The sequence below is a fragment of the Ochotona curzoniae genome, unplaced genomic scaffold (genome assembly GCF_017591425.1).
Source record: "Ochotona curzoniae isolate NIBS_2020 unplaced genomic scaffold, NIBS_Ocur_1.0 contig_3498, whole genome shotgun sequence".
Taxonomy (NCBI): domain Eukaryota; kingdom Metazoa; phylum Chordata; class Mammalia; order Lagomorpha; family Ochotonidae; genus Ochotona; species Ochotona curzoniae.
Genome location: NW_024465885.1, coordinates 3,334,337 through 3,360,767, shown reverse-complemented (window position 1 = coordinate 3,360,767; position 26,431 = coordinate 3,334,337). Strand labels below are relative to the sequence as shown.

Sequence of the window (26,431 nt, the reverse complement as noted above, 5' to 3'; positions counted from 1 at the left end):
GTGTGTGTTGTTGCCTATGTAATTGTCTTGTTGGTGCGGCCTTTAGTTTGGAGACCTTCTTATTTGCCAACTTTGTTTGTGATTTGCCTCCTTTTTGTCCGGGACTAGCGCATTTCTAAGGAGACTTTGCAGAGCTGGTTTTGTGTAGACATATTCTTCTAGTTTTTCTTTGCTATTGAAGTATCTGATTTCGTTCTCATATACAAATGAGATCTTTGCTGGGTAGATTATTTTTGGTTGACAGTTGTTTTGTTTCAGGACTTGGAAGATCTTTGTCCATTCTCTCCTTGCTTGTAGTGTCTCTTCGGAGAAGTCAGCAGTGATTCTGATGGGTTTTCCCCTGTATGTGATCTTTTCTCTACTTCGTACTTGTCTCAGGATTCCTTCTTTGTCTTCATTGGAGTAGAACTTGAGCACCGTGTGTCTGGGTGAAGATCTCTTTGGATCATGTCTGTTGGGAGTTCTCTGTCCATCCTGTATGCGGGGTGGATTCGTGTTCCAAGTGTTTTGGAAGTTTTCCTGTATAATTTCATCGAGCACTGCTTGCATCCCAGATTCTCTTTCTACTCCCTCGGGGAGGCCGATGATCCGAATATTCAATTTTCTAAGGTAATCCTTCATCTCTTGCATCATTTTATTAGTTTTGCTGAGGTTTGTCTCCAGCTGTTTAATTCGCTGGGCACTTTCATTTTGTGTGTCTTCTGTTTCAGAGATCCTTTCCTCTGCCGCATTTATTCTGTTGATGAGGCTTTCAATCTTATTATCTTGGGCATCCAGTTTGGTTTTGATTTGTTGTATTTCGGTGATTATGCGGTTCTGGAAGTCTTCCAGCTTTGTGTCCACGTCTCTGAGAGATTTTAGCATTATTTTCATCAATTCCTTTGTTGGTAACACTTCCATGTCTTCATCTCGTATCGTCGATATTGATAATGGCTTTTGGCCCTTGTTTGGTGGGGTGCTGGCTCTTTCATCTGGAGCACAACTCTTTCTGGTGGTTTTTCCCATTGCGTTGGTGTATTCTGGTGAGGCAAATGGACCCGTGTGTTGAGGGGCTGTCAGGTGCTTTCCTGTAGAGATTGGAGCCTGTAGGCGTGGTGTTGCCGGGCGTGGTAATTTTCAAGGCACCGTTGGTGCGTTCTCAGGGCCCGGGGCTGTAGAGCACCACCTTGGGGGCCCAGTGGATTCCAGGCACACTCTGGGCACCTCTTCTACAGGTGTGACACCCCAGGGCGTGGCGGGATGGAGGCGCTCTCTGGGTGTGCTCCCTTCACGGGAATCCGCAGTGCGTAGAAGGTTTTATGTGCTTTCTCCCTGCGTTCTCCGTGTCAGGGACTGCAGGGTTTTTCAGAGCCCACCTGGTGCGTCTCCCACACACGGGACTGTGGGTGAGGCACTTTGCAGGCGTGGCTCTTGTGCAGTGAATCCACCACTCGTGGTGTGTGGGTGTTCAGAGCCCCTGCTCCCGTGTGGCTCCCCCACTCAGGCCCTTAGCGGAGGAGTGGCCCAGGCGCCCTGTTATAATGACTTCACGGCGGCAGGTTCGCACCGTGTCAGTTTGTTGCAGGAGTTCCCCTGACACCTGACACCTGCGCTACGGAGGTGCTGCTGCTGCAGGCGGGGCGCCCAGCCCGCTCGGTGCGGCGATCGAGTCCTGGTGGTTTCAAGCACTCACCAGGCAGGATGTGGGGGACTCCAGACCCTCGCCAGCTACCTCTGCGCACCGAGCCGCACTGGTCCCCTCAGCGCAGGGACATCCGATGCGCCTTCCCGGGGCCCCCTCAGCCACCAACACAACACCACTGTGCCTAGTTCCACACAGACCCAACAGTTTCGGCCGTCTGCTCCGCGTTCTGAGGCTGGGGCCTCAGCGGGGGGCAAGAAATGCGGAGGCTGCCACGTCAACCCCCAGCTCACCAAACGTCCGGCCGCTGCAGTCTGCCTCCACCGCTGCCGAAGGCCTCCCGCCGGTGACGATCCCCCTGATCTCCCCGCCTCCGAGCTGGCCGCGTCTCCCGTCAGGCCGTTTTCAAAAGTGACTCAGCAGGTCTGGAGTGGGATGTCGGTTTCTCTGCCTTTGCCCTGCTCCGTTCTCGTTGTTCTTCCGAGTTGTGTGGATCTTTTTGGCTCCACACTGTCCCAGGGAGCTTCACGGACCTCTCCCTGCGGTTCCCTGCTGTTCCTCTTTGCTGCTTCTGTAGCTTTCTATCCCTCTCTCACTAGACTCTCCCTCACAGCCCTCCTCCTACGTCGGCCATCTTCGCTCTCCCAAACTGGGAATATTTTAAAAATAAGACAAACAGACAAACAAACAAACAACAAGGAGAATCTCTACCATTGGCAACAAAATGGTCCCAATTGCAGACCATTATGCTCAGTGAAATAAGCCAGTGCCAAAAAGACAAAGATTGTATATTCTCCCTTATCTGTGACAGCTACTATATGTATCACAAAAACCGAAATCTTTATAAGTAAGATTAGCATACTGGGAAAAAGCAGCTCTATACAAACATCTTCAATCATGAGTAACACTAGGACTTCCATTTTTATTTTAGTTTACTTTTATTACATGTAATTGGATTTTTTTCTCCTTCCTTTGCTTGTTGTATCATGATATTTTAAAATATTAGAAAGTTAAGCTTTTTACTCTGAGGCTAATAAACATGCTATTGTAATAATTTGGGCAAAATAATAAGGGGGAGGAAGGGGGAAAGGATGGAATTCCTATGCTTATAAATCTGTATTGGAAAAATGTGAAGTCAACTCATTTTATACAAATTAAAAATAAGAACAATAAAATACCCATTGTGCTAATGGTTGATGAGTTTGCAAGTCTAAGCTAAGTTGTGTAACTCTGGAATCTTATTACTACTTACCCTAGGAAAATATTTGAAAGATAACCTATAAATGTATGTACTGCCAATACTAGTTCTCCAAATTGTCTTTTGTTCAAGTTACATTAACAGAAATAGCTGCTCTGAAAAGTTGCAGCTTAAGTCAGTATTGGAGGTTTATAAATAATACAGAAGTATTTTTTTTTTATATTGAGTGTGGTGGATTGAAAATAGCTACAAATTCTTTGTTACTTATCCTGAGGCAACTATGTTCCTTTCCTTGAGTCTAGGAAAAGGAATTTACTTTGGAAAGAAGCAAAAAGTATCTTTATTCAGAGATAACATGATCCAATGTAAAGCAAATCCCAGAGAATCCACAAAAGAACTGTTTTTTTTTTTTAATTTTGACAATCCTTACATATTCAACTAGGGTAAAAAAGGTTCAAGGGTTACAGGGAAGTGGGCACGACCATCACTTCTATACCGCTTCCTTCATGTATCTGAGGTAAAAGGGGATATAGAGGGAGAAGCCCCATCCAGTTTCCCACCCACCCCAAGTCCCGGATGTGGGGCATGCTCTGAGATACTTGATCAAGTGGTTCCAATAGTTCACCATTCATGGATCACTACCAGTCTCGCCACTCCGAGCACGGTGTGGTCGTTGAAGAGTCCACTGATTGACACAGTCCCTTCTAGAGTCTCCTTTTGCCCAGCATTTTGCTGCCCACAGATAGCTGAGGTTGTTGATTGACTTGTTTTCTTTTCTTGGTTAGGACTCTGAATCCAGTGTCTCGACTGGGGAGATCCTCAAAGAAATTTTGAGGTATTCCCAGTCCAGATTCCTGCGTGTTCTAGCAAGCATAGGACCCGGCACAGTCCATTGCCTCGATCAGTTGGTGGTTGCAAAAGAACTGTTAAAGCTAGCAAATCAGTAAGGTTTCAAATTACAATAGCAACAAATAGTCAATTTCATCCCTGTTTACTCAAAATGAACTATACAAAAAATGAAATTAAGAAAATGCACTAAAAAATTCAGAAGCACAAGGTTAAATATTGGTGATTCTATTTGTATGAAATATTCAGATCTTATGGTTCTCAATATTATGAATGTGCAAAACAATACTAAACTGTGCATCTTAAAATGGCCATGGTTAACTTTGTGTGAAACTTATTTTGGTAAAGGAGGAGAGAACATCGTTTATCTCTTTTGTGGTATCTTTCTGTACGTATCCAAAGCAATTTAGTACTCTACTTAATTGAATAATCGTATATGACTGCAAAGTAATTTGCAGAGTTTTATCATTATACTTTTAAAATAAAAAGAATTTCAAATAAATATGGCAGCAATTCTTGTAAATAGCTAGCACTTACCTTGACGGAACTCCTTTGTCCTTTTTAGTGTTGTATACCCAGTTGAGCAGTAATTTTCTTATAAAGGTAAGGAATTTTTTACTTTCAGAATAAGCCTTTATTAACCCAGCATTCATAAACCTAAAATAAGGGGTAGTAATTAGGTTTGTTCCAAAAACTCATGAATAAATTTGATGCAGTATTATCAAAAAACAGAACAATTATTTTGTGCAGTGGTGATTGTGAATGAAAAATTTTCGTGAGCAGAGTTCCAAGCCATGACATTTCAGAAAATAAGTAGATATATAATCACAAAGTAATGTTATAAGGCCCACTTACTAAACAATGAGCATAGAAAACTGGAAGTACAGAGTCCAAAATAGGAGACAGACCAGGGTTCATAGTGAGAAAGCATATCATGATTCAAACATTTGGGATTCAGTCGCATTGGGGTTTTTAGGCTGGATTATCCATTCTTCGGTTTCACAATGAACAGATCACTTTACCCATGTCGGACTAGGATAGTTAAATGAATGTGTGTGTGTGTGTATTGTGTATATATTTAGACCTATATACATATACACATATGTATGTGTTTGTGTTTGTATATATATGTATATATATATACATATATATATCAGCCCATCTCACACATCTTTCTAACTTTTCTCTTTTACCTTTCTTTCATAAATGACTAGGTCATAAATTCATACATTCAGGCCATTTTCTATGTCTGTGTATTCTGGTTGTTTCTGTTTTTGTGGAAGTTCTAAGAGGAATAACTGACAGCTGAATTGCTCTATGTTATTTGATTTTTGCATCAATTCCAGGACAAGGCAGTGATAATGTTTTTCGGTGTGTCATTTATTTACTTAAATGCTTCTGCTGTACACCTGTATGGCTTCAAACTCATCATATTTGCACAACTTCCTCAACTCCATTCTATTCATCTACTATTTGAAGGCCCTATCATGTCATAAATATTTGCATGACTATGCCTGTAATGGCAACTCTTAGACTCTTTGAAAACCTGAACTCAAAAAGGTATGAAAACATGTTCAGGTTTCTGGCTGTTTTTCTTTTCAAGTGAACTTTCTCTCTCTTCGGACTAGAAACTGGAAATGATGAGTGGTTGTAAAGTCAGCACATCCTATAGGTTAAGAGTATGCACACCAGAGGCCCAGTACGCTAGTTACCAGGGGTAGAGCCCTGGGAGATCCAGGAAAAAAGCTTAAGTCTGTTTGAGCAGGAAATCTTCAGGTACTTGGTATCAAGGGTATTGCCTAAAATTAGTGAGTGTATTTGGGTTTGACATGGGTGTTGTTGCACTTCCATTGCCATTTAACTCCTCCTGTGCAGATCTTTCATTCCTCCATGAAGCACGAGATGAGGATATTTCCTAAGACACGAATTCCCTAATTAATGTAGAGACCTACATCTAAAAAAAATCATATTAGAAATGTCTGGTGAGTATTACAGAGAGTGCATCGAGTGTTTTCTTCCCACTGGGCATATGAGCTTCCAGGGTTTGAGGAAGACTGCCCTCCGTCAGGCATTCCGGAAGCCTGAGGGAAGACGAGTCCACTGCTGCCTAGCTTTTGAAGAGGTTTATCAGAGAAAGGGAAGAATGTTTCAGTCAGAAGCAGTTGCTAGCTCAAATGCACAGAAGGAGGAAAAAAATACAAGTTGGAAACTGCAGAAAGCGATTTGGCCACATTGGTAGTTCAGAGCCAGCATGACTTGTACATGTAATACTAGATGAACCCAACTTTAAAAAGCAAGAAAACTCACACAGTATCCTAAATGCTGTGGCTTAGGGGGGATAAAGCCCTCTGTTGACAAAAATACTTACTCTCCCTTCCTCTCGCCAGAGCTTCCTGCTGCACCTACCAACACCTGGACCACCCTCTGGGACAGAATCTCATCCCTGTACTGTCTCTCGTAGCTTGCCTGAAAGAAATGTGTTGATACAAATCATTATGGAGCATAGATAGCAATGCCAATCTGTTTATTATCTTTGTGGAAAAGCAATGTGAGAGTAAGAGTTAAAAATCCCCAAATAACCTATCAACTTTATAGCAAGAATCTTCCCACAGATCCACAGCACAGATCAGTACAGGAGGAAGATCTGGTATTTTGGTGGAAGCACATCAGCTCTGAAGGACACCAGAGTTCGATTAGATCCCAATTAGGTTTCCACAAAGTGAAATGGAAATCTGTGACAAATAAGCTACATGCCCAACTTAAAAGTTCATAATGCATATTGTGCATCGGTAGATTTTTATTTATTTGTATTTATTTTCAGAGAAAAAGAGAGGGCTAGAGGTCTTCTGTCTGTTGATTCACTCCCCAGATACCCCAATACAGCCAGGGTTGAGCCAGGTTGAAACCAGAATTCCACCAAGGCCTCCCACATAGGTGACAGAAATTAAAGTACTTGAACCACAATCTGCTGTCTCCCAGGAAACTGTATGGGGAAGCACAATACCCAAATACCCAGGACCTCTTTCATGTGGGATGTGGATGTCCCAGGAGCCAACTTCTTGCTCATGCAAATGTCCATCCCACAAATGAGAATACTATCGTCCTGGAGATACCTTATGATGAATGATCACGGCTTACATCCTTACTTAATTTTACTTTTACAAATATTTACACAATAGAACTTTACTGTTTATAATAGAGTTTTCCAAATATGATATGAAATTTTAAAAAGGAGTAGTACAAAGATGTTTCAAAATAATAAAACAAATTCATCTTTATGTCCCTCAATCACTGATACAAGGTCTAGCAAACTAGTTTTATTTTTTTAACTATTCAAAAATAGAACAATAGGAATTTTTAGAGAAACTGAAGACACTGTCTACTTCAGTACTGAGTGTATACATAGTTAACTTCTTAGCTAAAAATTTATATTCTGACAGTATTAGTGTCTATAACATCTTATGAAACAACAGATACTTGTAAAATGTGTTTGCCAGGGAGAAACAAAGGATAATATAAATCTCAATAGGAAAGAAGAAGGAAAAAGAGAAAAGAAAGAACAGGAAAGAAAAAGTGAAGGAAAGGGAAAAAAGAGAAGTAAAAAAAAAAAGAAATTGAGATGCAGAAATAGATCAATGATTATTTCTTTTTAAAAGATTTATTTACTTTTATTAGTCAGGCATATTTGCAGAGACAATAAGAGATAAAGTGGAAAAGTCTTCCATCTGCTGGTTTACTCTCCAAATGGGCAAAATGGACAGAGCTAAGCTAATCCTAAGCTGGGTGCCAGGAGCCTCCTCTGGGTCTCCTATGTAGGTGCAAGGTCTCAAGGACTTGGGCCATCCTCTGTTACTTTCCCAGGCCACAAAGAAATAAATTGAAAGTGGAGCACCTGGGACATGAACCTGCACCCCATGGGATGCTGGTGATACAGGGTGAAGGATTAGCTATTGTGCTGCCTCCAATGATTACGTCTTATAATCAACAGCACACAGTTCAAAGCGATAAATTAATTCAGCAAACATTGACAGCCTAGGATACACTGTGCTATTTACTTCAGATATACCAAATAGATCTTTAACCTCAAGGAATTTACCACGGTTTATTATAAGTGAATTCTATTAAAAGGTAACCTTAAGTAATTCAATATGCAAAAAGTGTCAGTAAGCAAAAAGACATGTAGCATGTTGTTTTTTAGATAGTTTTTTTAAAGTGAAAAAATATTTGTGTGTGTATAGCATTGGGGGTAGGGAATGGGATTGTGGTTATGACAATGGGAAATCCTTGGATCACAAATCCAACTAGTTATCACCAAAATTTGACTAGCAAGTATATTACAGATTAGCAGCGGAATTATTTGGGAGCCAACTGAGCAGTGAGAAAGATCAAAATGTATACAAAAAAGTCTGAGTAGTAGGATAGAATCATCAAATGGAGGACACAGAAAGGATGAGTGTAGCGATACTGTGGGCTAAACAGCTGCTTGGGATGCCCGCATCCCATAATAACCTGCCAGATCAAGTTCTGGCTACTCTGCGTATGATCATAACCTCTGCTGATTTGCCCAGAAAGTATCTGAGTTCCTGCCATCCATGTGGAGACCTGGATGGAGTTGCTGGCTTGTGATTTCAACCTGACCCATTCCTATCATGGTCATTCGTGGAGTCATCTGGTAGGTGGAAGATTCTCTCTCTCTCTCTCTCTCTACCACTGTCTATATATCTCTCTTTCAAACAAATAAGCAAATTATATATATATAGCAAATTATATATATAATTAAAAAATTATATATCTATCTATATATATAGACACAGCAAAGTTGGTCAAACTCATGCTGAAGTGGGATGAATTTGATTCTTTTTTTACTTCTGCAGGAAAAACAAAAAGAATTTCTATCTTCTATACTGAAGAACAGACTTCTTTGCTTTTCACTATTCTACCACATTTTTTTTTCACAATTACAAACTAATTTTTGCAAATTCCCCCTTTCCACTTTCCTAATCCAAGGAAACAATCATTGGTAGCTTAAAGAAGCAGTATTTGGCTCTTCATAATCACCCAGGGTACCTTAACATAGCTTTCTACTATTTCTAGATCTTGTTCTACTTTGAAATCCCCATCGAGATGTTTGTCTCTCTGTTCCCTTGTTCCCTTTCAATTGACTTCTCTCCTCAACCCTATCACTGGAGGACTGGACTATTTGGACAGCTGTGTATCTTTTGACTTGGCTCCAGGAGGAGCCCAGATGACTGGCTTTTGACACTTTACCTCCAAATTCATGCATCTGGGGCATTGCACATAGAAAATTTGGAGAGGTAAAAAAGTTGTATTTTCCTGTGTTAAATTAACCTTTGTGGAGAAATTGTTGTCTTGCAGGTGACAATACCTTATTTAGTAAGACAAGTAGGAAATCTATTGGAACAAAGCACCATGTAGTTCATAATCTTTGTCTTGTGTAGCATGGCTTTAGTTGCTTAACCATGTTATTTGTCCCCTTGAAAAATCTGCTTTGGTCACTTAGCTTTTCTTCTAGGAATACTACTAAAGAGAGAAGCATCATACCTGATGATCTTCTATTTCCAGAGTTAAAATGAGCAAATTAAATGCTTTGAATCTTGGATTGATAGAATAGCTAAGAAATTTGTGATAGTTCCATATGCAATAAGCAAGGCTTGAAACTGAACATTTGAAAGCATGAGTTGTAATAAATAATAACTACCCTGAGCTGGTTAAGAAACAAAAAACCACATCATTAGCCACTTCCCACAACATCCAATGGGCTACTGTACTACAGATTTTTTCTCACTTTTTTTTTTTAGCCCATCGTTTGAATGAGAACACAATACCCTCTATTTATTGTTACAAGATTGGATGATACTCTTCCATGGATAAATAGTGTGGGGCTAATGAGAAGTGTCATGGAACTGATTGTCTAATGTGTCTAAAGTTTGCGCTCAGTTGTAATTACTACCTTTTGGATCCGTGAGATGCATAGATCTTCATAATAAAAACATCTTTGGCTGACGCTAATGTAAATAATTTTGTCTCTCTCCCCTCTTCATCTGTCAAGTAGATCCCAAAGACAATGACAAATTTCCCTTTATTTGTAAATCATCTATTGTGTTTTACAGATGAACATATCATGAAATCTTTAGCCAGGAGAAAGTTTTCAGTATTTTTAAATGTTATCATATAGTACTAACTATTTGTGCAGACAACAGATGTCTATTGGCCAGCTCCATTGCTTCAATGTTAAGGGTCTCATCAATTTCCTTGTCACAGTTTGGACATCTCACTTTCTGATGTTCTGTTGTTTCTTCATGATTCAACTGAGTACAACACAAATTTTAAAATAAAACATGGACATTAACAAACAGCTTAATATAAATTTCAAGCATTTCCCATACAAGTTTGGTTTGAACTATGATAAAATCTGTTAGATTCAGATGCCAGTACTTTTTTTAATGTCCCATTGCTTTCTCAGTTGTGTAGCAGTAAACAAAAAACCTGCCACTTTGGAGGGAAGCACTGTATCATATTTTGACTTTTACATGGCATTCTGAAAAGTTTATATAGTTGACCCCACGCTGTATCTAATCAGACTTCAAATCAGCAGTTATGAGAAGTGCGGTTCTCCCACAGCATCTGCAGGATCTGGTAGCTGGCAGATGTGCCTATTCCCAGATCAAGTAGATCAGAACTGGAAGAGGGTGCAGCAATCTGCTTCCACAAATCACTTGAAGATTCTGCTTCAGCTGAAGCTTGACAACTGCTGCTTTAAGTGAAGCACTTAGAGAGTTCAGCAAGTGGACATGTTGGAAGACAGGAACATGGACAACTCATAAATGGGAAAAACAAAATCATATGAATTTATTTACTTAAGAGCACAAAGCTATTTGTTAAATAACAATGCTAAGATATAAACCCATGATTTTCAAGTCTAAGACCAGCCCTCCCTCCAACACTGTAACATCCCTATGTTCTCATTAAGAGAAGCATGTGGTTGTTTGATCATCTGCTTTCTGATATTGATCAGTTATGAGAGTTGTCACTCAGTTTCTTAATTTGCACTACATCTAGCTGGGGAGTGGCTTAAGTGTAGACTACATCAGAATTCTAGAATGGGAGCTGGGAACTCAATATTTTCAGTTAGAGTTTTAAATTATTTGGATCCTGACAGATTGGCGAAAGGCCACAACCAGTTATAGGGAAACACTAGAGCAGTTTTTGGATTTAACTTGTTGCTTTTCCCATCCAGAAATCCTGGTCATATTGCTTCAGGCACAGGTATTGGATCTGGGACCCAATTTGTAGTTTCAAGCACTAGTTATTGGATATGAGATGGGTTGGGGAAATTCAGTTTCATGGAGACTCATTGTATTTCCTCTGTACTCCTAGAAGTTGGTCCTTCATACTGTGTGATGTGGAAAAATATTGCAACGAAAACCATATATGATATAGAAAATGGCAAAAGCAGCATTAGCTTTATGATCCCAGGACAACTTTTGCTATTTTCTCCTTATGGAAACCTTCTCTGCTTGATGTGTTGAGTGCTAATTTGTGACTAAGTCTGGCCACAAAGATTCTAAAGCAAGTCTCAGAAGCAGAACACGGAAGCTCACACAATTAAACTGATGTCTGGCTTTCAATTCCATCTCACTGCAAGAATGCATGTGCTAGCAAATGCTTAGCATCTATACGGAACTAGATAAATGCTGAATAAATGAAGGCCACTACCCATCTCAATCTGTTCAATACCTAGTTATTTTCTAAGGCTCAGTACCTACACTTTAAAAAAGTTATCACTGAAAGGAAGTCCCCAAACATTGCTATCTCACTTATTTATGACACTCTTGAATAAAGGAGTTGTAACTTCTACTTTGCTCAACTATGATTGCAAAATTCTTATGTGTTCATCTTCACTATGATGGCAAAAATCAATTATTACTTTTCAAGTGCAAGGATCAAAAGATGTTAATTCATATTTATGAAATGAATTAATACTTACAAAGTTATATTTATTTTGAAGGAATAAACAAAGATATTATTTGCTTACAGCATAAGGATTTTGAAGGAGAATTGCTTTCTCAACCACATTCCAATCAGCATTAGCAAGATCTTTGTCAAATTTGAGAGTGGAGACTATAGATTTGGTCAGCTCTTTAACGTGTTGAAATGTGTAATGCACTGATTTATATTTTGTCGATGTCACATCACGAAGACCTTTGATGCAGATTATGTTTTATAAATTAATAGCTTCACCACCATCTTGGTGTATAGTTCTAAAATTCTTATCACCAATTATTTCTTTAAAAAATTAAAGGCAACATAAATTGTATAATAAGAATGCTAACAAAAATTTTGTTCTACCTTAGTTTGCACAAAATGAGATATAATAACAATATGGTAACATTATTTATTATTGTTTATTCTCTTACAGGAAAACATGTTTAACTACATATTTTAATTAATATTTGCATTTGTTTTAATACTGGTCAATTTTGAGGTAAGTCCCTTCTCCCGGGTTGTGAAGAACAGAGTGAAGAAACAGAGTTTTGTGGTTCATCTTTGTATCAACTAGTCTAGATCCTGCTCAGATACAAATGTTCCTCCAGTTACAGTGGGATGATGTCCTAGTCAACCTGTTCTAAAGTCAAAGTATCATAGGCAGAAAATACACTGAAGACACATAACCAACTGGCCAACGCAGTGTGTCTACCCAGTGCATCATAGGATATCATCCACTTATGGAGCTGACCAGGAGCTGCAGTTCTATGCCACTGCCCAGACTTGTGAGAGAGCATTGTACTACGTGTTGCCAGCCTGGGAGAAAATTAAAATTCAAGATGAGAAAGTACTGTTCTCACTAAATGCATATCACTTTTGCACCATCATAATGTTTAAATATTCTAATAGGAACCATCTGCATCCAAGGAAACATTATTCTGGTTGTGTCCATGAGGTAGGTTCTGCATGAGAATAACGTTCAAGTTGGTGGACTGAGTACGGCAGATCGCCTCTCTCCATACAGAAAAGCCTCATGCAATCTGCTGCAGTCCTGAATTAAAACCAAAGACCGAGTAACAGAAAATCCTCTTTGTTTGATAGTCTTTAAGCTGGAACATTGGTCTTGTACTTTGTGCTTGAGCTAGTAGTCACCCTATTTGGTTTTTTTTTTTTTTTTGGTTCTCAGACGTTCAGAGAGCAGATCTTGAGACACAGCTTCCACAATCACAAGAGCCAATTAATTAAAGAGAAGGAATTGTCTGTATTAGTTTCTTAAACATCCAACCCTCTTCAAACCTCTTTTCAATCTTTGAGGCCACCCGGTCTCTAGCTTTCTCTGGAATTTTGCACCTGCTATATTCTCTCTCTCTATTTTTTCTGTTGAGGTTTGCTTTCTTTGATGCACATATGATTCTAAAATACTATCTTATTTGTCTTGTTCACTCTGTTTTTCCTCACTCCATTATTTGCTCCATCAATTCATCCATCTTTGTTTCCACATGAGCCACAATCATTTATAACAGTGCTTAGTATTTAGGAAGTTCTTAATAAAACACTTGTAGAATAATTGGATAACTTCAGAATTACTTAAGTTACCCGAAACTAAGATAAACGAGAAATCTTTTAAAATAAGCAAGTTTATTGAACAAAGCCATCAATATGCCTTTACATAATTAAATTTGCTCTTCAGTTTGACACCGTAACTTCATATTTATATGGATTTCCTTCTAGATATTAGAAATTCTTCGGCACATTTAGAATATGCTTTTATTAATTTGCAATAACAATTAGGAGGGCTTACCTAGTTTGGTAACTGCTGTTGGCAAAATAAATCTATTCACAATTACAGTAATTAAGCATACTAACACTCCATGAAATAATACCTGGAATTGAAAAAAAAATACAAAGTAAAAATTTCACATAGCATATTTTGTATTTAGTAATGTAACCTAAGTAAGGTTAGTTCCCGCCAATGATGCTCCTGGCAGGGGAGAAGTCTGGATGGCAATTACCAGAAAAATACTCTTCAGATGTCTCTTTTACTGCATGTATTCCACTCATGTTTTACAATCAAACCAAAAGCAGGACTTGGGGCTTCAATCTTGGGCACTTGCTCTCCTGCTTTGCTCATTTGAACAGAAGGCAGCTACCTTTGTGAGGTGAACTCCACAGGTCAAGTGACAAAGGACTAACAAAGGCTTCTGACCCTTAGTCCTACTTTTTGCAGCTGCCTGAATCTGCTTAGTAACCAGGTTTCTGCATCTACACTTCCCACTCAGCTTTGTGCTTGTGGCCTGGGAGAGCAATAATGGAAGGCCCAAGGGCTTGGGACCCTGCACCCATGTGGGAGACCCAGAAGAAGCTCCTGGCTCCTGGCTTTGGATTAACTCAGTTCTAGCCCTTTTGGATACTTGGGAAATGAACCAGCAGCTAGAAGATCTTTCTGTCTCTTTCTCTCTGTAAATCTGATCTGCCTTTCCAATAAAAAAATAAATCTCAAAAAAAAAAAAATTAGAGGAGAAAAAGAGAGATTGACCTGGAGGCATCCAGCTAATCTGCACCCAGATTTCTGAATCCCAATTCTGAGGTCATAAATGTTTCTTGCTTAAAGCATAAGCTACACTGAGCCTGGTCTTGTGCAGAAAGAGCGAAGTGACTGATTGCGACACTGACACTGATGTGCCACAGCAGGCGCTGGTTCCAGTCCCAGCGAGTCTGTTCTAACCCAGCTTCCTTCTAGTCAGCCTGGGAAGTCAGTAGATGACTGTCCTGAACCTTGGCCAGCTACATAGGAGACTAGGAAGGAATTCCTGGCTCCTGGCCTGGCCTCGTCCAGACCAGGAAATTAAACTGGTGGATGGAAGGATCACTCTTTTGCTCTCCCTACTCCCAGATTTTGGTTGTTGCAAACAAAGCTGCCATAAAAATTCATTCTCACTTCTTTGTGATGTTTCCTGATGGAAAATTATTACACTAGATTGTGGCTGCATATATAGTATTGAGTTTTAAAAACATTACAGCCACTTGTCCTGAGTGACTATGTCTTTCCTGTCTTGATAACTCTGAGTGCACGGTCCCGTTTTCCCACATCTTCATTAGCATTTGATGTTGTTGCTATATTTATTTCAACATTTCTGAAAGATGATGTCTCCTTGTGGTCTTAATTTACATTCTTTAATATTTGCCATCTGTATTTCCCCTAGTAAAATATCACTTCATGTTCTTTTACTGTATGTTTTTGACAGTTATTTACATAATGTAGAAATAAAATGTCACATATATAGTTTGCAAATAATATGTTGCCTTGGAGGTCATATGCTCATATTCTTAGTGGAATATTTCACAGGACAAAGTTTCACATTTTGGTGGAGTATAATTTAGTTCTTTGTTTTTATTATGGATAATACTTTTGGTGTCAGAACTAAGTAATCTTTCTTTCTTTTCAATATGCACATATCCCCCCCTGTTTTATCTTACAGAGCCGGATATTATTCCGATCATGATGTAGAATAAGAACAGTGAAAGTAAAAATTCTTCAATTATTATTCATCTAGATGGGAAAATAGTCTTTAATATCATTTATGATGCTATCTGTAGATATTTTCATTTTCATGTGATGAAGTTCTCATCTTCTGTGTTGAAAATTCCTATTGTAAATGGATACTGCATAGGGTCAAATATTCTGCAGCAATTGGAATGAATCCACAAATGTCAATCACATCTTGTTAGATGTTATTATTTAGCTCTTCTGCATCTTTACTTTTTTCTTGAAAATTATATTCTATAAACTGTTGGACAAGCTATAGGGAGGGGTGTTAAAATCTTCAACAACACTTTGTTCTTGCTTCATACAACCTCCTGCTCTTCTGTAGAATATATACATGTAGATTTGACACTTTTCTTATTCAGTGTCTAGTCTGCCATCAAGCTCATGAAAAGTTTCCATTTCATATATGACTCTTCTCATTTTTAGAAATTTTTTGATCATTTGTATTTCTTCAGCAAAGTAGTCGTATTTTAATTTCTTTGGTCTATTTTACCTTCACATTCTTGAGGATAGTTTTAATGTATTTGCCAGTTCCAATATTTTTGTCTTCTCTGGTCTGCTTATTTAAATAATTTTACCTTTTAATAAGAGTTTACATTTCCTGCTTATTAATATTCATAGTGATATTTTTATTTTAGGCTGTACCTGATAGATGCTACATTGTTGAGAGCCTTTATTAAATTGTTCTCTGTGGAGCGGTTGTGATGACTTGATTGGCTAATTTTCCACTTGCAAGAACTAGGATCCCATATGGATGCCAGTTCGTGTCCTGGTTGCTCCTCGTTCCAGCCTGTTCTCTATTTATGACCTGGGAAAGCAGTAGAGAGTGGCCCAAAGCTTTGACCCTGCGCCTGTGTGGGAAGCCCAAAGGAAACTTCTGGCTCCTGGCTTCAGATCAGCTCAATTCCAGCCCTCACAGCCTTCACAGTCCTTACAGCCATTTGGCGATTGAACCAGCAGATGCAAAATCTTTGTTTCTTTCTGTAAATCTGCCTTTCCAATAAAAATATTTCAAAAGTTCTCTTATAAACATTTCTGTATTTGTGTCAGGTTTTTAATTTAGTGTAAAACCCTTTATTTTACTAAGTCACTAAGTCATAGTTTTAGTATTAGAGTGATTCTGTAGTAAAACTGACTCTAGAGACATAGAATTATGATTCCATACAAAGCACTACACCATTGTAGTATAAAGGGGAAAAGCTGTCAGGGGTGGGAGTTTGTTGGTGGGGGGAATCCCAGCCTATACAAAATTGTACCACATAATTCAAAATTCAAAATAAAAACATATTTAAAAAACTGACTCTAGAGCACAACCCCCTTTTTATAAGACATGACCTTCTAGAATTACAACCTAACTTGTGTTACGTTGAATGAAGCTCATGCCCTGTGACTTAGCTGGGCCATGCAGACGCCAGAAGCCTGGAATGCCATCTGGTTCTCTGATCTTTGGTTGACAGGGTCTCAAGCACTTGAGGCATCTTCCACCTCTTTCTCAGGCATATGAAGAGGAAGCTGGATTGGAATTGGAGCAACCAGGTCTTATATGGAATGCTGACTTCACTGGCAACACCTCAACCAACTGTGCTATAGCACTAATCCAAAGTAATTTCTTTCTATACATTCCTTCCTTTGTGGTACCCTGTCTCACAGATTCAAGTCATTTCAGTAGTCCTAAACATGGCTCCATTTATTTCTTTTCTTCTTCTTTTATTTGCTTTTTAAACTCAGTGAGATTACTATACATTGATTTCTACTTTCTTGTAGCACAGTGTGGAAAAGATCCCAGAATGAACACAAATATGTTTCTTTTTTCTCAATCATATTGTATATAACTATGCAGCATTCCTTTCCTGGTACTCAAAATCCATTGTTTCATATAGTTTAACCATTGTTATAGCTATTTTCCTAAGTAAACTAAGTTTAATATTCACTGTTTATCGTGGTATGAGCCAGAATTCCACAGGTCTGAGGTTTTCTTAAAGTTCACAAAGTGTAAAAAAGTGCATTCTAGACTGAGGATCATTAAAATGGTTTAACAGTAAAATGAAGTAACACTCATGTAGTAGGCATATAAGCTTACTCAATTCTCATTACAATTCTGGAATGTGAATACCAGGCCTGTCCAATCACACACATGGAACTCTGAGCCAGTAACACTTACCCAAGGTAACATATCTTGTATGTGATTTCAAAGACATGATTTAAAAGTCAGGCTATCTTTAAAGCTTGTTTTTTTAGCCTTCTATTGCACTTCCTTATCTGTAATAATTAAATTATTCATGGAGTACAGCTAGATCAATTAAGCAAGAGATATGACTGCTTTTCTCAAGTTGAAGGGGAAGCATTTCCCAAATGCACTGCCTAGTGCCTCATAATAACAAATGTTATTATGAGAAAATTAAAAATATAAACTACTGGCTAATGTAACTGAAATAAAACTCTGATAAATAAAATCATTTGGGAAATGCCTCTTCTTTTACTTCAGAAAAGCAGTCATAGCTCTTGAAGCTCATGAGAGTTGATTATTACATTTTCAGGTAGTTTATGAACTGTTTGATATCATACTAGTGGGTTGATTGTACAACAGAAGTTCTCAAATGCCAACATACCCAAAAATGCTTATTAAACCTTTACCAGCAAACCTTGGGCACTATTATCTGTTTAGAAAGGAGGAACATTGACACACAGGGTAAGACGGAATTAAATAATTTGATGGTTACACAGAAAATAGCAGCTAAGGCAAAAATTTCAGAATCCAAATGCATGGGCAGTGTCCATTACTACTGTGATCAGAATGCTTGGCAATGTCATTGATCTTGCTTATTAGGAAAATAGACTAAAGGAGATCATGTGATAATAGAGAATCTTGTTTATAAATGCAGCTTAAAGATTTGTTCTTTGACTTCCTAGATTACTATTTGCTTAGCTACATACTGATTAGCCTGACCCTCTTCTCTTTAAATCTGGAGTTTATCTGTTGTGCTATGATGCCTGCACAGATGTCTGGCATTAGACGTCTGACAATAGTTCTCTTTGCCTTGAGACTCAGCAGAGGGAGAGTGACGATCATCATGTTCTGTTTGAATTTTGGGGTGCTGTCTTACAGACAATTTTATCTGACAAATAAAGTGTGATGATTTTTAAGACTGTTCAATCTAGAATCATTCAATTACAGTAGGCAATAGAGCCACGTGGATTTTTATCTTCCCTTGAGTCAGTACTATATTTTAATTTAAGATTAAATTTTATTTGACTAAAGTTAGGATGGTTATAGGAAGCAGAGTTTGTATTGGATACTATTTTAAGTGATTTATAAGTTTTAGCCCCTTTTGTTACAATAAACCTATTTTTAGTAGTCTGAAGGAAGTTAGACATTCCTAAACTGGGATGGGGAAGGATAAAGTGGTCAAGCATTCCTTCCTTCCTCATTCTTCCATCAGAGCTAAATCTCTCCTTCACACATGTGGGCTTGCACCTCACCACAAACACATATTTTAAGTACAGAGCAGCCACTTTATAAAATAAACAAACAAGAAAATCCAGCTTTCTTTACTTGAGATTTCTCCCTCTCAGATCCAAGAGAAAGGTCAGAGTAGGCGAGCAGAAGGGCCATGTTTATGTTAGGAATCCCTTTCATCTCACTCCACACCATTATGAACGCCCAGCGCCAGCTGAACCCGTGACCAAGTCGAGACAAAAGAGGGCTCATTAAGAGGAAGACCAGAAGTCTAAAAGACAAAATAATTTGGAGAGTTATGTTTGTCACAGTAATTTCTGTTTCATTTTCTACTATTCCAATGTATTTCTGAGGCTTTTCTAACATTCAAGCGCAGGAGCCAATAGCAGCGGTGACAGAGGGCATTTCAAATAGAGCGACTTGCCGAGAGACTGGCATCTCTGTCTGTCTCTGTCTCTCTTTTTCTACCAGGTGAGTAGTAGGGCTGTTCCACATCACCCTTGCAGGGGCTTCTTTAAGTAGAACAACAATAACAACCAAAAGAAAAAGATGTGCTCGTTAGAGAAATTCAAAACCTCAACAAGTTTAAAAATGAACCTAGTGAAAAAGAGGAAGGAAATGCTCCCCTTTCTTTATTTCTCTTCATAGATTGGCCAGATTCTCTCTCTTTCTCTTTCAGTAACATATTTTCTGCATTTCTTATCAATTCTATTTGATAACTTGGACCCGAGTTTTGTTTAACAGATACTATTGACCTGGTGTTATCAATCCAGCTAATCTTTTTGCTAGAATTTTGAGGGTTTTTTTCTATTGTGTGTCATTAGCTTTAAATTGGCACAGACAGATACTTTGTTGGCCTTCACTACAAAATTTATTTGAGCAAGAAACACAGTTTCCCAGAGAATTCCCCTGTGGTTTAAAAAAACTGATTTTCAGTATGATTTTAATTCATATGAAATGGCTTGCTATCTAACATTAAGCAAAAGCACAAGATTTCTGTTATAACAGATGTTTCATTAAAAAAAAACACTGGATGAAATATGCCAAGTATTAACAGGTATTAACCTCTAGGTTTTTAGGTATTAAAACTATGAGATATATTTTCTCTCCTATTTTGCAAAAAACTTTACATAGTATTTGAATTGTTTTGGAATTCAGCTAAAATATGCTATGTGTTAATTTGACTACATTTTTTAATCTAAGATATGGAAACTTTTCATTGTTTAAAACAAGATATTCAAATTTAACCTCCTATACTATAAACACAAAAGAATGAAAAGGGTATTCCTACCTTAAAACAATCAGTGTGAAGTAGATATTGATTGAATAATAGATGTCAGTGAATGATATGGAAAAATACGTATGCGCAGGAATTAGAAGTCCAGCAAAAGTAAACACCATGACAAAAGCAGCAAATGATAGACACTTCCAGAATCTGTATTTTTCAGGAAAAATTTAAGCATACCTAATTATAAAATTCATTACAAGATTAATATTATGTGACACATTCTGCCATTCATAAGGAAACAAAGGAAACAAAACTGAACAAAACATTCATCAGCATTCAAGGGATAGTTGGCAAATAGAAGTTATGTAAATTTAAGTTGTAGGAATTAATTTTTTGTTATATATGCACTGTAAAATTATCAACACAGTCAAAAGCCAGTATCCTTCCTTTCCTTGATTTTGTGTATGTGTGTTGGGATACCTCTTATCAACTGCAAAACAAACATGTATTATTAACTATAGCCACTACCATGCTGCCTGCACCTTAGCTCTCCAAAACTTCCTAACTTAACCAACTAAAACCTAACTTAACTAACTTGCTTAACTAAAATGTTGTTCCCTGGTTTCTTCATCCTGGCAATCATCATTTTTCCTCTATATTTCAGAGTCACCTATGAGGTTAGGCAATATTTATACATCTGCCTTATTTCACTTAGCATAATGTTCCCCTGGTTCATTCTGTTATTACAAAGTTTCCAAAGATAAATACTATCTTCTATGTGGCCGCACACGCATTCTTACCATAGTACACAAAGACTTCCTTTTCTCCTTTTTTTTTGTTGCTCACACTTGCTGATTTTTTTCTTTCTGACACAGTCATGTAATAAACATCAGGTGACATTTTGACCCTGATGTGCTTCCTTAATGTTTAACGATGTTGAGCGGCATTTCATATACCCACTGGTCTCTGACATGTCATGTTTGAAGAAGTATGTATTAAGGTTCTTTGATTGTTTCTAACAGGATTATTTGATTTTATTGCCATTGACTTGTATAATGCTCCTTGTTAATTTTGGATATTAGTCCCATGTCATATTCATGGTCTGCAAACATTTTCTCTTAACGCATCAACTGCTTTCCTTTTATTGTTTCCTTTGCAAATATTTTCAAGTAAACATTTACTTTTATGCATCCGATTTGCCTATGCTTTTCCCCCTGTGATTTAGGAATTATACCTAAAAACTTTTGCAAAATCATTGTCAAAGAAGCTGTCATATCAAAACACCCTGCTTCAATTCTTGGCTCTGGCCACAATGCCAGATTACAACCAGTATTGTAATGCCAAAAGTTACAGTAGTTGGATTCCTTCTACTCAGTGGGGAACTTGCACTGAGTCTGCAAAACCTGGCGCTGGTGGGACTGCAGCTCTGATCACTGTGGGCATTAACCTGGCGCTGGTGGGACTGCAGCTCTGATCACTGTGGGCATTAACCTGGAGCTGGTGGGACTGCAGCTCTGATCACTGTGGCATTTGAGAATAGAACCATTGGTGGGATCTCTCTCTCTCTTTCTCTCTCTCTCTCTCTCTCTCTCTCTCTAAAAGGCGTATTTTCTCTGCATCATTCTAATTTTACAATTCCATGTTCTACTCTTAAGTCCTTATTAAATTTCGAATTTTTTATATGATGGGAGTTAGGGTTCAATCTGATTCTTGTGAATGTGAATATTTCTATTTCCTAACACTATTCGTTTGGAGACTACCCATTGCTCATCAAGTATTTCCTTCTCTCCTGACATTTGTCCATCTCCACTTTAGCCACCTACTTTCATGGCCATACCAATAATCATTTTATAACCTCAATTTAAAGAATCCTGCGGAGTAAAATATGATGTGTACCAACTTCTACTTTCAAAGATAGTGGAAATTAAGAGAGTAATGACAAATCCTATTCAAGGACAATCATAACTAAGAGGGAATTGGGTCGTAGGATATGATCACATGAGTTTTAAAAATTAAATGGCTCTTAAGGGGAATAAAAGAAAGGATGATATAGAAATGACTTTGAAGTACAGAGAAATTATCTAGCCCAGCTGTAGATTCAGCTATATCAGAGGAGCAGATAGGAAACACATAAAACCTTAGAAGGAATGGAACTGGAGCAAGATCGGTAAAGAAGCCTTGGACTCACTTTTCGTGGATGGAGGTAACTACTCATGTAACATTCTAAATATTCCCACTACTGTGGCTCAGTTAATTCTGCTCAAATGAACCTGACATGGATTTAAGTGAAATTCTTCAGAGGCCTGCTAGAAGTGTACTTTTAAGGTTTTGATTTCTGAATTTGTTTTTGTAATGTTCTTGTAAGTTTCAGAAACTGTTATTTGCTCTCAATGCTCTTGAATACTGGCATTGTCATTTACTGATTGTGGTTTATGTCAAGTACCCACTCTGTGCTGAAACACTGCAGAAGGCACTGGCACAGATCCCACTCCGTCCTCAGCCAGGTGTGCATGAGCAGAACAGAATCTACAGATTCCTTTTTTTTTTTAAACCAATATTCTCAATCAGATTTTGTTTTGCCATTCTTTCAATTTTAATTAAAATTTATTTTTGAGAAACAGAGTTATACATATTCAGAAACAGAGATTTTATTCACTGGTTCAACCCCCTTCTCAATACTCAAAACTTCAAGAGCCAGAAGTCACTCTGATATCTAACTACTTGATCCATCACTCACTTTTCTGGGATGAATATTATCAGAAAACCAGACAGGAGCAAGAGCAAGGAGCTGAAGCAGGGCACTCTGGGGGATATAGGTGTCGTAACAGGCCTCTTCATTGCTAGGCCAAATATCTGTCACTGGCCATTCTGCCTTATAGTATATTACCAATCCCCTTCAAATATCCCAGCTTAATATTTTAATGTACTTTATATGATATCCCTTCACTGACCTTAGAATACTTGGCTTATTATTTTTTTTTGCACTAATTTCCATGTAAATATATTGCATTAGAACTTACTTACCTAAATCACTTTATGTTTTGATCACTCGTAATTTTTTTTTTGTCTGAGCTAAGTGCTTCATTTGCCTTATCTGAATCTTGATGTTTAATGAATATCAATTTTTAGTTGAAAATTACAGATTAGATGGTCAGAAGCTTGATGAGTTAGTAAGGAAATAAAATCAACATGAAGCCAAGGAGAGATTGCAAATGAAATTTAAAATCAGAGAACTGGAAGGTCCAAGAGAGGCCAAAAGATTTAAACTTGAAGGATGTGTTTTTAGTATGTCATTACTACAATAATAGTACAGTTTGCCATGTGTGAAACAAAATTAAAATATTCTAACCACTCACGCAAGAAGGAGTGTTTCAACTCTTGGCTTAAAGCTTGTAGAATTTAAAAACAGTCCTATAATCGTCAGGGTAAATATTCCGGACATTCCAACCCGCTCACCTGTTTTTAAAAATAAGTGTAAAATGTCAATCTCAACAATGTACAGTATTCACAAGGAGAAAACGAGAGACATATAATTACGATCCCCACCCACTCTTCGTTATCGTCCTCAGATTCACACCCAGTTGTATAATGAAGAGTACGTTGGCTATCTTTGCACTGCTTTAGCTTGATATTGCTGACATTATGTGGAGCTTATGAAACACTTCTTATCTCCAGAGTAATCATCTAGAGTATCCCATACAGGTCAGACTGTTTCAGAGGGGCTCTTCAGGGTTGAAATGGAAGTGAACTGATTAGTTCTCTGGGACCAGTTCACTCTATGGGCCTTATGCATGGGAGCTAACAGGAGACAGAAATGGTTTGGTACTATGAGAGCACTGAGGAAGTTAGGTCTCCACAGCATTATTTTGATTTAGTGAACTTGCTACACAGGACCAAAGAACACAATATGTTATTTGCGGAAACTTTAAGATATTATTTATTTTATGTGAAAGGTATGTGTTTTCCCAAATTCTTCTTTTCTCCTACCAGTATTTGCTATATAGAGAGCAAATATGTATTTATCACATTGTTTTCTATTGCATAGATAATCAACCCTTTTATCTCTTTCACTAGATATTTTTAAAAAGTTATTCTAGATTAGCTTAATTTTTAAACAAACTTCTGTTGAGTATGTTGTTCCCCATAATTTTATTCTGAATGTGTTAATATCATTTAATTTTTAGCATTGGCCCTTCACTTACAAATATAAAAGACGAGATACAGAATGGAAAAGATGAGACTTATGTAATTTACATCATCACCAAACACTGTTGACATCCACAATTGAATTAGTTTCGAAGTTAGAATTCCAAATAAGAAACTTGCTATAAAATATAACCAAATTCCATTCAAGACATGCAAAGCTACAAGAAAGGGAATAAATAGAAAAGTGTTAATAGAACTTACTTGTTCTTAGTTTTAAGTGGTAATCTGGGTCTACCTTTCTTTTTGTCATTTTCTTCTTTTTTTCTTTTTCTTTTTATTATCATATTATCATCATTTTATGATGCAGTTCCATAGGCCCTGATATTTCTCCTACCTCTTCCCCTAATACTCCTCTGCTCCCTGCATTGAGTTCTTTCACATCATTACTGCAGCATAGTTCCTCATAGACAGTCATAAGTCCATCACTGTAAGCATTGACAGAGGCAGAGTCCAGCATCTCATTGTCAAGATACATCCAACAGCTTCACTTGGAGTCCATCCTTAATCTGGAAGTAGAGATGCACCCTGCACTATATCCTCACATCTGGACATGTCAGTCTCTATTATACAGTCACTATAAATCCCCCAAGTAAAGATCCATAAAACAAAACCAGCAACAAGAAGAGAAACAGAAATTTACAATGTCATGATGTTAAACAACATGCCACTAGGGTGAGGATGCATTTAAACAGGTGGAGAAACATTAGCCAGGGTGAAGTAGAGAGGGCACTTTCCAGGAAATAGGAGAGGACAGAACAACAGCAGAGGGATCCTAGAGATTGATGGACACAGGAAAGCATCAGAGACAATGATGTGGTGTTGCAGCAACCCAATACTCAGCAGCATTTAGCGACCTTCAATCTGAATTCCACTGGCGGCCAGAATTCCACTAGTATCCAGGATGAAAGGGCAGTTCACTGGGAACTCAGGAGGCGAACCCAAAGAACTGCCCATCCTGCTGGTTTGTTTGATTTGACCAGGAGCAGAAAGAGCAGCAGATCCCAAACAGATGGTGCAGGAGCAGGGAGGATTTCACAGCCCAAACTCCCCAGTAGAGCCAAATCGGGTATCATCTTGTGTAGGGAGGCAATGGCTATGGGACATGACAGCACATACACGAAGCTGGGAGTGAATTCATTTCTGGCTCAGTGAACTGCAATGACGTGGCATCCTTCAGGTTCTACCCAAAATAGGTCCAGGCAGCCTCCAGACCTAATGGCCAGCAGATCAAAAACTGCGAGTTTCACATCAGGCACCATTTTGTACAGTGTGGCCAAGGCTTTGACATTGCGGGGACAACAAGGAGCTGTTCATGAGCTATCATCCTAGGACTTGTGTGAACCAAACTGGGAGAAACGTTGTACAGACAATGATGCAGCAATAGCACAGGATCGCAGGAGGTGGAGAGTGCTAAGCCAGGAGCTGGGCTACACAGACCATGCTGGAAGTCTAACATAGGAGCCCAGACCTAAAACTCGTTGGAGGGAGTGACACAAGCAACTGCAAGCAAAGAGCTGTGTAACAACCACAATAAGTAAAATCAACGTGTAGACCTGTGGGTGATATAGCTTGGAAACCTGCCCCAAGTAGAAGACTCTGATAGCTAGAAGTACAATGACCAAGAGCAAAAGTAGAGACAAAGACACCATGAATGTTACTGAAGACTCTCCTGCAAAGGAGCAAAAGCCTTTGCTTACCTCAGAGTTAACTGAGGAAGACATCAAGTTAATGAGGGATACAGAATTCAACACATTTGTCATGAAGCTTCTTATCAACAACAAGAAGCATGCAAAACAGGAGTTCAAGGAATTTAGGGAATATGTCACTGGAAATGAATCAAATGAAAATATATATCAGAAATCAAGCATACAGTGGAGCAAATGAAAAGTATAATGGAGAGTCTCCAAAATAGAATGGATAAAGCAGAAGAAAGAATGTCAGAATTGAAAGATATTTCCTGTAACCAGGGGAAAACAATAAGCTGGAAGTAAAGCTGTGTCAAGCTAAAAAAAAAAAAAAAAATTCAAGAATTAAGCAACACTATGAAAAGGCCAAATATAAGAGTTATGCGAGTTCCAGAAGGTGCGGAAAGAGAAGCCTAGTTTCAAAAGGTATTTAATAAAATAATAAGGAAAACTTCCCTAATCTGGAGAAAGAAATGGGAAGCAACATCCAGGAGGGGCACAGAAGTCCCAACAGTGTTTACCAAAAATGATCTTCACCATGACACATGATAATTAAACTCTCTTCAATTGAACTTAAGGAAAAGATCCTTAAATGTGCTCATGAAAAAAATCAATTGACATATAAAGGAATGGTAA

The 26,431-nt window shown here is 38.2% G+C and overlaps 1 protein-coding gene across 1 annotated transcript in view; it reads right to left on the bottom strand.

The window, feature by feature from the left end:
* The window catches only part of SLC9C1 (solute carrier family 9 member C1), an 84,775-nt gene that overhangs the window by 44,992 nt on the left and 13,352 nt on the right, over window positions 1-26,431 (bottom strand). The window contains exons 6-14 of the mRNA XM_040980911.1: window positions 24,107-24,268; window positions 23,261-23,360; window positions 19,968-20,111; window positions 18,773-18,947; window positions 13,474-13,555; window positions 11,722-11,888; window positions 9,869-9,994; window positions 6,034-6,131; window positions 4,203-4,322 (exon numbers count right to left, since the gene is read on the bottom strand). Of these exons, the coding sequence (XP_040836845.1) occupies window positions 4,203-4,322; window positions 6,034-6,131; window positions 9,869-9,994; window positions 11,722-11,888; window positions 13,474-13,555; window positions 18,773-18,947; window positions 19,968-20,111; window positions 23,261-23,360; window positions 24,107-24,268 (1,174 nt within the window). The remainder of the gene's footprint in view (window positions 1-4,202; window positions 4,323-6,033; window positions 6,132-9,868; window positions 9,995-11,721; window positions 11,889-13,473; window positions 13,556-18,772; window positions 18,948-19,967; window positions 20,112-23,260; window positions 23,361-24,106; window positions 24,269-26,431) is intronic.